Below are 13,733 nucleotides of genomic sequence, written 5' to 3'. Positions count from 1 at the left end.
GGATTGCAAGTTCAAAGCCAGCCTCAGCAACTTAGCCAAGGCCCTCAGCAACTCAGAGAAACCCCATCTCTAAATAAAATACAAAAAAGAGCTGGGGATGTGGCTCTGTGGTTAAGTGCCCTTGACTTTAATTCCTGGTACAAAATTAAAAACCAAATAAAAATAAGAAAGGGCTCGTAGAGGTTAGGATCGAAGTCTATGGAGCAAAGTTGAATGGAGACAGAATCCTCGTTTCCATCACTGTCGATGCGGTTGTTGCTCATACAGCTCACAGGTATCCTGTGGTTCTCTGGTTGCATAGAACAAAGTCCCATAAAATAGCTCAATTAAAGGGAAGTTTATTAAGGCCTGGAACAAATACCAGATACCACAAGCCAGGAGCCAAGATCAAGGCTCATGGGGATGGGAACTGAGTTACACCCCTGGGATGGCAACTTCTGTCCCCACTTCATGGGACCACATGTCTCACTGCAGCCTCACTCAGTTGAACGGCTTCCTGTGCACACTCACCCCTTCTCTACCCCATAGCTTCAACTTCCCTACTTCCCCAGGACCCAGCTCAGCCTCCGTAGTACCCTCCCCCCGGCCACTGTGTCACCTCCCAGCCCAGTCCCCCATAGCACATGCACCCACCCCTCCAACTCTCTTTGGCCCCATATGACAGGCCTGGGTCTGGGTATCCAGCCATTGCTTTCTCAGCCTGTGGATTGGTCCTCCTTGGTCCCAAGGGTGCCAGGGGATTTATTTGGCTCCAACAAGATATCAGGGCTGTGGCCTTTGGAGAGACAATTGTAGGAAGGCTAATACTGGACCCGGGCAGATCAGCTGCCCCAGACATGGCTTTTGCCCTTGATGACTTTTTTCCCCAACTACACTAGATACGTGCTCTTTTGTAAAACATTGGAGGAGTGTTGACCACTAACCTCTAAACTTATTCCTCTTCCCAGATCCTTTCAAATTTTCTCTCTCACTCTCTCTTCTCCTCTCACTTTCTTTTCTGTTTCCCCCCTCTCTTTTTTATACACAAACAACCACATAATTATAATCTTGCTTTGTTTGGGATTACATAATTGATTTTATATTGTATATATTCTGAAATTTAATTATTTTTTTTTTTTTTTTTTAATTTTTTATTGTTGGCTGTTCAAAACATTACATAGTTCTTGATATATCACATTTCACAATTTGATTCAAGTGGGTTATGAGCTCCCATTTTTACCCCATATACAGATTGCAGAATCACATCAGTTACACATCCATTGATTTACATATTGCCATACTAGTGTCTGTTGTATTCTGCTGCCTTTCCTATCCTCTACTATCCCCCCTCCCCTCCCCTCCCCTCCCCTCCCCTCCCCTCCCCTCTTCTCTCTCTGCTCCCTCTACTGACATTCGTTTGTCCCCCTTATATTATATTTCCCCTTCCCCTCACTTCCTCTTGTATGTACTTTTGTATAACTCTGAGGGTCTCCTTCCATTTCCATGCATTTTCCCTTCTCTCTCCCTTTCCCTCCCACCTCTCATCCCTGTTTAATGTTAATCTTCTTCTCCTGCTCTTCGACCCTACTCTGTTCTTAGTTACTCTCCTTATATCAAAGAAGACATTTGGCATTTGTTTTTTAGGGATTGGCTAGCTTCACTTAGCATAATCTGCTCTAATGCCATCCATTTCCCTGTAAATTCTATGATTTTGTCATTTTTTAATGCAGAGTAATACTCCATTGTGTATAAATGCCACATTTTTTTTATCCATTCATCCATTGAAGGGCATCTAGGTTGGTTCCACAGTCTAGCTATTGTGAATTGTGCTGCTATGAACATAGATGTAGCAGTGTCCCTGTAGCATGCTCTTTTTAGGTCTTTAGGGAATAGACCGAGAAGGGGAATAGCTGGGTCAAATGGTGGCTCCATTCCCAGCTTTCCAAGAAATCTCCATACTGCTTTCCAAACTGGCTGCACCAATTTGCAGTCCCACCAGCAATGTACAAGTGTACCCTTTTCCCCACATCCTCGCCAGCACTTGTTGTTGTTTGACTTCATAATGGCTGCCAATCTAACTGGAGTGAGATGGTATCTTAGGGTGGTTTTGATTTGCATTTCTCTGACAGCTAGAGATGGTGAGCATTTTTTCATGTACTTGTTGATTGATTGTATGTCCTCCTCTGAGAAGTGTCTGTTCAGGTCCTTGGCCCATTTGTCGATTGGGTTGTTTGTTCTCTTATTGTCTAATTTTTTGAGTTCTTTGTATACTCTGGATATTAGGGCTCTATCTGAAGTGTGAGGAGTAAAGATTTGTTCCCAGGATGTAGGCTCTCTATTTACCTCTCTTATTGTTTCTTTTGCTGAGAAAAAACTTTTTAGTTTGAGTAAGTCCCATTTGTTGATTCTAGTTATTAACTTTTGTGCTATGGGTGTCCTATTGAGGAATTTGGAGCCCGACCCCACAGTATGTAGATCGTAGCCAACTTTTTCTTCTATCAGACGGCGTGTCTCTGATTTGATATCAAGCTCCTTGATCCATTTTGAATTTACTTTTGTGCATGGCGAGAGAAAGGGATTCAGTTTCATTTTGTTGCATATGGATTTCCAGTTTTCCCAGCACCATTTGTTGAAGATGCTATCCTTTCTCCATTGCATGCTTTTAGCCCCTTTATCAAATATAAGGTAGTTGTAGTTTTGTGGATTGGTTTCTGTGTCCTCTATTCTGTACCATTGGTCCACCCTCCTGTTTTGGTACCAGTACCATGCTGTTTTTGTTACTATTGCTCTGTAGTATAGTTTGAAGTCTGGTATCGCTATACCGCCTGATTCACCCTTCCTGCTTAGCATTGTTTTTGCTATTCTGGGTCTTTTGTTTTTCCATATGAATTTCATGATTGCTTTCTCTATTTCTACAAGAAATGCCGTTGGGATTTTGATTGGCATTGCATTAAACCTGTAGAGAACTTTTGGTAATATCGCCATTTTGATGATGTTAGTTCTGCCTATCCATGAACAGGGTATATTTTTCCATCTTCTAAGATCTTCTTCTATTTCTCTCTTTAGGGTTCTGTAGTTTTCATTGTATAAGTCTTTCACCTCTTTTGTTAGGTTGATTCCCAAGTATTTTATTTTTTTTGAAGATATTGTGAATGGAGTGGTTGTCCTCATTTCCATTTCAGAGGATTTGTCGCTGATATACAGGAATGCCTTTGATTTATGCGTGTTGATTTTATATCCTGCCACTTTGCTGAATTCATTTATTAGCTCTAATAGTTTCTTTGTAGACCCTTTTGGGTCTGCTAGGTATAGAATCATGTCATCTGCAAATAGTGATAATTTAAGTTCTTCTTTTCCTATTTTGATGCCTTTAATTTCTTTCGTCTGTCTAATTGCTCTGGCCAGTGTTTCGAGAACTATGTTGAACAGAAGTGGAGAGAGAGGGCATCCCTGTCTTGTTCCAGATTTTAGAGGGAATGCCTTCAATTTTTCTCCATTCAGAATGATGCTAGCCTGAGGCTTAGCATAGATTGCTTTTACAATATTGAGGTATGTTCCTGTTATCCCTAGTTTTTCTAGAGTTTTGAACATAAAGGGATGCTGTACTTTGTCAAATGCTTTTTCCGCATCTATCGAGATGATCATATGATTCTTATTTTTAAGTCTATTGATGTGGTGAATAACATTTATTGATTTCCGTATATTGAACCAGCCTTGCATCCCAGGGATGAATCCTACTTGATCATGGTGCACAATTTTTTTGATAAGTTTTTGTATCCGAGTGGCCAGAATTTTATTGAGGATTTTTGCATCTAGGTTCATTAGAGATATTGGTCTGTAGTTTTCTTTCTTTGAAGTGTCTTTGTCTGGTTTAGGTATCAGGGTGATGTTGGCCTCGTAGAATGAATTTGGAAGTTCTCCCTCTTTTTCTATTTCCCGAAGTAGCTTGAAAAGTATTGGTATTAGTTCCTCTTTAAAGGTTTTGTAAAACTCTGCTGTATACCCATCTGGTCCTGGGCTTTTCTTAGTTGGTAGTCTTTTGATGGTTTCTTCTATTTCCTCAATTGATATTGGTCTGTTTAGGTTGTCTATATCCTCCTGACTCAATCTGGGCAGATCATATGACTTAAGAAATTTATCTATGCCTTCACTATCTTCTAATTTATTGGAGTATAAGGATTCAAAATAATTTTTGATTATCTTCTGTATTTCTGAAGTGTCTGTTGTGATATTGCCTCTTTCATCCCGTATGTTAGTAATTTGAGTTCTCTCTCTTCTTCTCTTCGCTAGCATCGCTAAGGGTCTGTCGATTTTGTTTATTTTTTCAAAGAACCAACTTTTAGTTTTGTCAATTTTTTCAATTGTTTCTTTTGTTTCGATTTCATTAATTTCAGCTCTGATTTTAATTATTTCTTGCCTTCTACTTCTTTTGCTGTTGTTTTGCTCTTCTTTTTCTAGGATTTTGAGATGAAGCATGAGATCATTTATTTGTTGGTTTTTTCTTTTTTTAAGGAATGAACTCCAAGCAATGAATTTTCCTCTTAGAACTGCTTTCAATGTGTCCCACAGATTCCGATATGTTGTGTCTGTGTTTTCATTAATCTCTAAGAATTTTTTAATTTCCTCCTTGATGTCTTCTATAACCCATTGATCATTCAGTAACCTATTGTTCATTCTCCAAGTGATGTATGCTTTTTCCTTCCTTCTTTTATCGTTGTTGATTTTCAGTTTCATTCCATTATGGTCAGATAGGATGCATGGTATTATCTCTACTCCTTTATATTGTCTAAGAGTTTCCCTGTGACATAATATATGATCTATTTTTGAGAAGGATCCATGTGCTGCTGAGAAAAAAGTGTAACTGCTTGATGTTGGGTGGTATACTCTATATATGTCAATTAAGTCTAGGTTATTAATTGTGTTATTGAGTTCTATAGTTTCCTTATTCAACTTTTGTTTGGAAGATCTGTCCAGTGGTGATAGAGGTGTGTTGAAGTCTCCCATGATTATTGTATGGTGGTCTATTAGACTCTTGAACTTGAGAAGAGTTTGTTTGATGAACATAGCTGCACCATTGTTTGGGGCATATATATTTATGATTGTTATGTCTTGTTGGTGTATGGTTCCCTTGAGCAGTATGTAGTATCCCTCTTTATCCCTTTTGATTAACTTTGGCTTGAAATCTATTTTATTTGATATGAGTATGGATACTCCTGCTTGTTTCCGAAGTCCATATGAGTGATATGATTTTTCCCAACCTTTCACCTTCAGCCTATGTATGTCTTTTCCTATCAAATGCGTCTCCTGTAGGCAGCATATTGTTGGGTCTTGTTTTGTGACCCATTCTACTAGCCTGTGTCTCTTGATTGGTGAGTTTAAGCCATTAACATTTAGGGTTATTATTGAGATATGGGTTGTTCTTCCAGCCATATTTGTTTATTTATGTTACTAAACATGGTTTGTTTTCCTCTTTGATTATTTTCCCCCCTTTAGTGTCCTACCTCCCACTGTTGGTTTTCATTGTTATTTTCCATTTCCTCTTCCTGTAATGTTTTGCCAAGGATGTTTTGAAGAGATGGTTTTCTAGCTGCAAATTCTTTTAACTTTTGTTTATTGTGGAAGGTTTTAATTTCATCTTCCATCCTGAAGCTTAATTTCGCTGGAAACACAATTCTTGGTTGGAACCCATTTTCTTTCAGTGTTTGAAATATGTTATTCCAGGATCTTCTAGCTTTCAGAGTCTGTGTTGAAAGATCAGCTGTTATCCTGATTGGCTTACCCCTAAATGTGATCTGCTTCCTTTCTCTTGTAGCTTTTAAAATTCTCTCCTTATTCTGTATGTTGGGCATCTTCATTATAATGTGTCTAGGTGTGGGTCTCTTATGATTTTGCACATTCGGCGTCCTGTAGGCTTCTAGGATTTGGGGTTCTGTCTCATTCTTCAAGTCTGGGAAGTTTTCTTGTATTATTTCATTGAATAGATTGCTCAATCCTTTGGTTTGAAACTCTGTCCCTTCCTGTATCCCAATGACTCTTAAATTTGGTCTCTTGATGTTATCCCATATTTCTTGGATGTTCTGCTCATGGTTTCTTAACAGTCTTGCTGAGCTGTCTATGTTCTTTTCAAGTTGAAATACTTTATCTTCATTGTCTGATGTTCTGTCTTCTAAGTGTTCTACTCTGCTGGTAGTATTCTCAATTGAGTTTTTAAGTTGGCTTATTGCTTCCTGCATTTCTAGGATTTCTGTTTGTTTGTTTTTTATAACCTCTATTTCCCTGTGTAGTTGATCTTTTGCTTCTTGGATTTGTTTATGTAATTCATTGTTGAAGTGATCTTTCATTGTCTGATTTTGCTGTCTGATGTCTTCCTTGAGACTCCAGATCATCTGAAGCATGTATATCCTGAATTCTTTATCTGACATTCCATCTGCTGCAGCTATTACCTCTTCTAATGTTGAGTTGACCTGCATTGCTTGTGGTCCTTTCTTTCCTTGTCTCTTCATACTGTTTGCGTTCCTTTCTACTTAGTGAAACTGTTGTGTTATTGAATTTTCCCCCTATATATTTATATTGGTCTTGTATAGTTGCAAAGTCTCCCTCGCAGGCGCGGGCGGTGCCTCTGTCCCTCTGCGGGCCGCTAGGCTTGTTCTGTGGGTGGTCACAGTTCTGTCTACTTTGCAGGTGCAGGCAGCGGCACTGCCCCTCTGCAGGCCTCTGGGGCTGTACTGCCAGTGGGTCGCAGGTCCGCCTACCTTGCAGGTGCGGGGGGGGGGCGGCTCTACCCTTCCTCAGGCCACTGGGCCTGTTCTGTCTCTCGGTTGCAGGTCTGGCCTGTTCTGATGGTGGTCACAGTTCCACCTACCTGGCAGGCGCGGGGGGTGGGGGGCGGCTCTGCCCCCCAGCAGGCCCCTGGGCCTGCTCTGTGCGTGGTCACAGTTCCCTCTACCTTGCCGGTGCAGGGGGAGGGGGCGGCTCTGCCTCCCAGCAGGCCGCTGCTCCTCTTCTGCCAGTGGGTCGCCGGCCCGCCTACCTTGCAGGAGTGATTGGAAGCTCTGTCCTGCCGCGGGCCACTCGGCCTTTTCTGTCGGTGGTCACAGTTCCACCTACCTGGCAGGCGCGTGGGGTGGGGGGTGGCTCTGCCCCTCAGCAGGCCGCTGGGCCTGCTCTGTGCGTGGTCACAGTTCCCTCTACCTTGCCGGTGCAGGGGGAGGGGGCGGCTCTGCCTCCCAGCAGGCCGCTGCTCCTCTTCTGCCAGTGGGTCGCAGGCCCGCCTACCTTGCAGGAGTGATTGGAAGCTCTGTCCTGCCGCGGGCCACTCGGCCTTTTCTGTCGGTGGTCACAGTTCCACCTACCTGGCAGGCGCGTGGGGTGGGGGGTGGCTCTGCCCCTCAGCAGGCCGCTGGGCCTGCTCTGTGCGTGGTCACAGTTCCCTCTACCTTGCCGGTGCAGGGGGAGGGGGCGGCTCTGCCTCTCAGCAGGCCGCTGCTCCTCTTCTGCCAGTGGGTCGCAGGCCCGCCTACCTTGCAGGAGTGATTGGAAGCTCTGTCCCGCCGCGGGCCACTGGGCCTTTTCTGTCGGTGGTCACCTGGCAGGGGCGGGGGGTGGTGGGTGGCTCTGCCCCTCAGCAGGCCGCTGGGCCTGCTCTGTGCGTGGTCACAGTCCCTTCTACCTTGCAGGTGCAGGGGGAGGGGGCGGCTCTGCCTCTCAGCAGGTCGCTGCTCCTCTTCTGCAGGTGGGTCGCAGGCCCGCCTACCTTGCAGGAGTGATTGGAAGCTCTGTCCCGCCGCGGGCCACTGGGCCTTTTCTGTCCGTGGTCACAGTTCCCCTACCTGGCAGGCGCGAGTGGTGGGGGGCGGCTCTGCCCCTCAGCAGGCCGCTGGGCCTGCTCTGTGCGTGGTCACAGTTCCCTCTACCTTGCCGGTGCAGGGGGAGGGGGCGGCTCTGCCTCTCAGCAGGTCGCTGCTCCTCTTCTGCCGGTGGGTCGCAGGCCCGCCTACCTTGCAGGAGTGATTGGAAGCTCTGTCCCACCGCGGGCCACTGGGCCTTTTCTGTCGGTGGTCACCTGGCAGGGGCGTGGGGTGGGGGGTGGCTCTGCCCCTCAGCAGGCCGCTGGGCCTGCTCTGTCCATGGTCACAGTTCCCCTACCTGGCAGGCGCGAGGGGTGGGGGGCGGCTCTGCCCCTCAGCAGGCCGCTGGGCCTGCTCTGTGCGTGGTCACAGTTCCCTCTACCTTGCCGGTCTTAATTATTTTTTTTAACAACGTGCCTTGAGGGTGTCTTCGCATCACTACCTCCTTTTAAAAGGTGGTCTAGTACAGTATAAAAGGATCAGTAATGTCTCCTGCTGAATAATTAGGTTGTTTGCAATTTTTCCCATTTCAAATAGTGCTAAATGTTCAGGTGAAAAACTGGGGGAAATTAAATATCCAGCAATAGGGGAATGGATAAATAGTGTTTTCTTATAATGGAATAATGTATAACAATAAAAAAAAAGAGAATGAACCAATCAAAAGTCTGAGATAGTCAAGTAGGATTTAAAAAGTCATTTTTAAAAAGGTCATCTATATACTGTCTATAGTAGACACACTAGACTCAAAGATGTAAAAAGATTGAAAGTAAAAAGACAGAAAGATATATATCATTCTAGCAACAACCATAAGAACTAAAATGGCTCTACCAATATCAGACGAAATAGACTTTAAAACAAAAATATTACTAGAGATAGAGAAGAACATTTCATAATGATAAAATGGTCAATACACCAGGGAGATATAACAGTTATAAGCTTATGTACACTTAACAGTGCCCCAAACACATGAGACAAAGACTGAGAGAATTGGAGAGAGAAATACACAATTCAGCCATCATAGTTGGACAATTTATTACCCTACTTTCAATAAAGGGTTGAATGACTAGGCAGGAAAAAAAAAAAAGAAACAGGAGAGTTGAACAACACTATAAACAAATTAGACCTAGTGGATATCTATAACACATTCCATCTAACAGCAGCAAAACAATTCATATTTTCAAGCACATACATAAAACACTCTCCAGGATATCTGCTGGGCCAAAAAAACAAGACACAGGCTATTTATGAAGTAAAGAGAGAGAAGTTTCGTTATGTCATGCAGTTCTTAAGGTTCAAGTCCAAGATTGGTGGTCCCATTGGTTTGGGCCTCCCATGAGGACAACACATCTTGTTGGAAGTGCATGTCCCAATGAGTAGCAATTTCTTGAATTAGGAAGCAGAGAGGGGAACAGAGGATGGACAGGCTCCAAAAATCCCTTTTGGGGACATGTCCCCAGTGACCTAAGAACCTCCTAAAGGCCCACAGCACCTTCCAGTAATGCTACCCAGGGGACCAAGCCTTTATATAAAGACTTTTGGGCAACACTCAACATCCAAACTATAGCACACACTGAAAACTATGAAACGTTGCTGAAAAAAAAAATAAAGAAGATTTAAATGCATGGAAAGATATCCCATGTTCATGGACAGAAGACTTAATATTGTTAGATAGCAGTACACCCCAAACCAATCTACATACATATGCAGTGAATTCACTATCAAAATACCAGCTGCCTTGTCTTGCAGAAATTGACAGTCATCCTAAAACTTACATGGAACTGTAAAGGGGCACCTAATAGCCAAAACAATCTTGAAAAAGAAGAAGGTTGGTGCATGTGTATTTCCCAATTTCAAAACATACTACAAATCTGCAGTAATCAAGACAATATGTTAATATATATATATATATATATATATATATATATATATAATCATTAGAATAGAATTGAGAGTCCAGAAACAAACCTTTAAATTTATGGTCCATTGACTTTTAAACATAGGTGCCAAGATCGTTAACTGGGGAAAGAATATCACTGGAATGACTCAGTGTCCACATGAACTTGGACCCCTATTTCACATACACACACACACACTAACTCAAAATGGATCATAGGTTTGACTATAAGAGCTCTATAAAACTCTAAGAAATAATAGGAGTACATCTTCATCACTTTTTCCCCACTGTGAGTCAGTCAGTGATTTTTTTTGATGCATGCCAAAAACAAATGCAAAAAGAAAAAAAATTGAACTACACAAAATTTCAAACTTCTGCATTACAAAAATTGTCTTCAAGAAAGTGAAGAGGCAAGTAACAAAAAGGAGAAATATCTGCAAGTCCTATATCTGATATAGGACTTGCATTCAGAATATATAAAGAATTCCTACAACTCAAGAATGAAAACAGAAGTGAACAGTTTTGAAATGGGCCAAGGATTTGAATAGATATTTCCCTTTGCAAATGGCCAATATGCACATGAAAAGATGCATATCATAGGTCATTAGGAAATGCAAATCAAAACCACAGTGAGATACCACTTCACATCCAATAGGATGGTGACAATGGAAAAGACAGACCATAACCCGTGTTAACAAGAAGCAGGAGAAACTGGAACCCTCAGACGTTACTGGTGTGCATGTAAAATGGTGCAGCTTTGGAAAGCAGTTTAACAGTTCCTCAGTGTAAACATAGAGTCACCAGATGGCTTAGGAATTGCACTCCTATCTGTCTATTCAGGGGTAATAAAAACATACCCACATGAAAACTTGGACATGAACATTCATAGCAGTTGTTTAGTCAACTTTTTCACTGCTGTGACTATAAGACCCGACCAGCACACCTGTCGAGGAGGAAAAGTTTATTCGGGGGCTCATGGTTTCAAAGCTGTCAGTCCAAGGACAGCAGGCTCCATTCCTTAGGGCTCAAGGTGAGGCAGAACAGCATGGCAGCAGGGTATGGCAGAGGGAAGCAGCTCACATGAAGATCAGAAAGTAGGAGAGGGGTCTCCACTTGCCAGATACAAATATATACCCCTAAGTCACACCCAGTTCCCACCTCCTCCAGCCACACCCCACCACTTCAGTTACCACTCAGTTAATCAGGGGATTAATCACAGATTGGGTCCTCTGAACCTTCTTGAATTGTCTCACATATGAGCTTTGGGGGACACCTCACATCCAAACCATAACGGCAGTATTGTTCATAAGAGACAAAAAGAACCCAAATGGCCACCAACCAATGAAAGGATAAACAAAAATGTGTCATATTCACAGAAGGAAAAATCATTTGGCAATTTTTTTAAAAAATGAAATACAGACTCATGCTACAAAATGAACCAACCTTGAGAACATTATGCAAAGTGAGAGAAGCCAGTCACACCAAAAAAAAAAAAAAAAGACAACTCTACTAATTGTGTGATTTCTTTGGTATGGAACATCAAGGAAAGACAAATCCATAGAGACGGAAATTGGATTAGTGGTTGCCGGGGACTAGGGTACTGGAGGGAAATGAAGAATGGCTGATAAAGTTATGAGGTTTCTCCTTGAAATGATGAAAATGTTTTTAAATTACTTGTGGAGACATTCGCACAATTCTGTGAACCATTTAAAAGGTGAATTGTAAGCCATGTGAATTATGTCACAATGAAGCTGTTTTTTAAAAATGTGAAAGAAAGTGGATAAAACTTGAAAATATTATGCTAAAAGACACTGGTCACAAAGATCACATATTATATGAGTGTGTGTGTGTATGTATGTATGTGTGTGTATATATATATAATGTCCAGAATAGGCAAATCCATAAAGAAAAAGTAAATTGATTAGTGGTTGCCAGTGAGAGAGAGGATGGGAAGAAATCAGAAGCCACTGCTAATAGATCTGTGGTTTCTTTTACAGAGGAAAAAAAATATGCTAAAATATTAGGCTGCGGTGATTACTGCACAACCCATGAGTGCATTAAAAAAATGTGAGCTTTAAATTGGCAATTGTGTATGGTATGTGAATTATATCTCATTAAAACTGTTTTTTTAAAGTGAATGGATTGGATCAGTATGTATCCACCTAGATAAATCTCAAGGCAACATGGGGTGGGGGTGGGGAGAAGGCAAGAGGAGAAAGAAAGCAAACACTATACCACTATCCTATCATTTATGTGAAATTTTTAAAAAAATAAATAGTATTATGTCTTTTTGAGAAAAATATATTCTTAGTAAGATAAAAGCTTAGAAAAGGTGTAACTCCAGTGGCAGCATTTTCACTCTCCCTATAAACAACCTTTTAAAATTTTAATGGCTTATCCTTCCATTGTTTGTGTTTAGTATATAAGGAATTAACATTAATATACTTAATTAATAATTAATATTATATTAATAATTTAATTAATATATTAATATTCATATCTGTTCTCAGATAAAAGGTAACATGCCTTATATACTTGACTGGTTTTTTTTTAAACTTAATATATTCCAGAGACCACTGCAGAAGCACGTGGAGAGCGGTCCTGGGAGGCTCTTTGATTGACCTCGCTGGGGTTTATGTCGGGGAGGAGGCTGGCCGGGGATGGATGACGACATGGAGACCCTCAAGGACGAGGAGGACGCCCTGTGGGAGAACGTGGAGTGCAACCGGCACATGCTGAGTCGCTACATCAACCCGGCCAAGCTCACCCCCTACCTGCGCCAGTGCAAGGTCATCGATGAGCAAGACGAAGATGAAGTGCTTAACGCTCCCATGTTGCCGTCCAAGATCAACCGGGCCGGTAAGGCAGGAGGAGGCTGGTAGGGAGGAGGCCGGGCCATCCCGCCAGGCTGCCCCAGGACTTACCCTCCACTTAACTGGGCCAAAGTGGGGTTCGAAAATCCTGACATCCAGAGGCCACTGCCCACTCCTGTCCCCTCCCGAACCTGTCTGTGTATAAAACTCCGAGGATCCATGAACTTGGGGAAGGGATGGAATTACATCTTGATTTTATAAACTTCAACTGAAATTTAGCCTTGCCTTCAATTACGAATGACAGCAGGTGACCGCAGCAGCCATAGGTAATCTCTGACTCTGTCAAGAGTAAAAATTACAGGTATCTCTATGTCACATTACAGCTTTGCAGATGTTTTAAAATACCATTTGCACTCCTCTCTTGTTGAAATTACAGTAGTTATGAGACCTGCCAAGAGATCTTGTTATTTAATGCATTAACAAAGAAATACATCTATTACTAAATCACACATGTGTTTAATATTTGATACCTGGATTTTATTACAATTGGTTTCCTTAATATTTGATACCTGGATTTTATTACAATTGGTTTCCTTTGTAACCCAAGGTATTTAATTTGCTTAAAACTATTATTCCGGAAAGGGATCCTCAGCCTTTTCTAAAGTGCCTGGCAGGGGGAAGGGGCACGGGACTTGACCATACTCGGTAAAGGTGGTGTGTTTCTGGAACTTGTTTTAGTTGTTTATATGTACACATATGCTTCTGTACTCATCCTTGTGTGTGGGCCCTGCCAGGTCGTGGTGTAAAATGTATTTCTTTCTGTGGATCACAGTTGAAGAAGCTTGGAAATCCCTGTCCCACAGCATGGCTGATAAGTGGCTCATATGCTGTGACTCTCCTCTGCATTCACAGCAGACATCCTTAATTAATCACAGCGTGCTTTCCCACTGAGCTTGGATATAACTTTGGAATCCTTCTCAACACAGTGCTCCAGGCAGCTTCCTCAAACCATCAGGATTCACACAATATGAAATGTATTTATCATATCTGTCCTAGGGAAAAGATGGAGTTTTAGGGCCTAAATGGAAGAAATATCTGAAAATAAAACATTTAAGGAAGGAACAGGAAGTATAAACAATAAGTGGAATGACTACTGTCTTAAGCCTTTTTTTTTTCATCACTACAACAAAATAACTGACA

General features: G+C 42.0%; 1 protein-coding gene across 3 annotated transcripts in view; it reads left to right on the top strand.

Annotated features, from left to right (window-relative positions):
- Card11 (caspase recruitment domain family member 11) overlaps positions 1 to 13,733 on the top strand; it is a 117,707-nt gene that overhangs the window by 73,340 nt on the left and 30,634 nt on the right. For all 3 annotated transcript variants that reach the window (XM_046453678.2, XM_046453676.2, XM_046453677.2), the window contains exon 4: positions 12,291 to 12,579. In XM_046453678.2, the coding sequence (XP_046309634.1) occupies positions 12,381 to 12,579 (199 nt within the window). In that variant the 5' untranslated portion in view covers positions 12,291 to 12,380. The remainder of the gene's footprint in view (positions 1 to 12,290; positions 12,580 to 13,733) is intronic.

The sequence above is a fragment of the Marmota monax genome, unplaced genomic scaffold (assembly GCF_021218885.2).
Source record: "Marmota monax isolate L192 unplaced genomic scaffold, Marmota_monax_Labrador192_F-V1.1 WCK01_AAM20220418_F8-fsc00148, whole genome shotgun sequence".
NCBI lineage: Eukaryota > Metazoa > Chordata > Mammalia > Rodentia > Sciuridae > Marmota > Marmota monax.
This window is presented reverse-complemented; position numbering and strand designations above follow the sequence as displayed.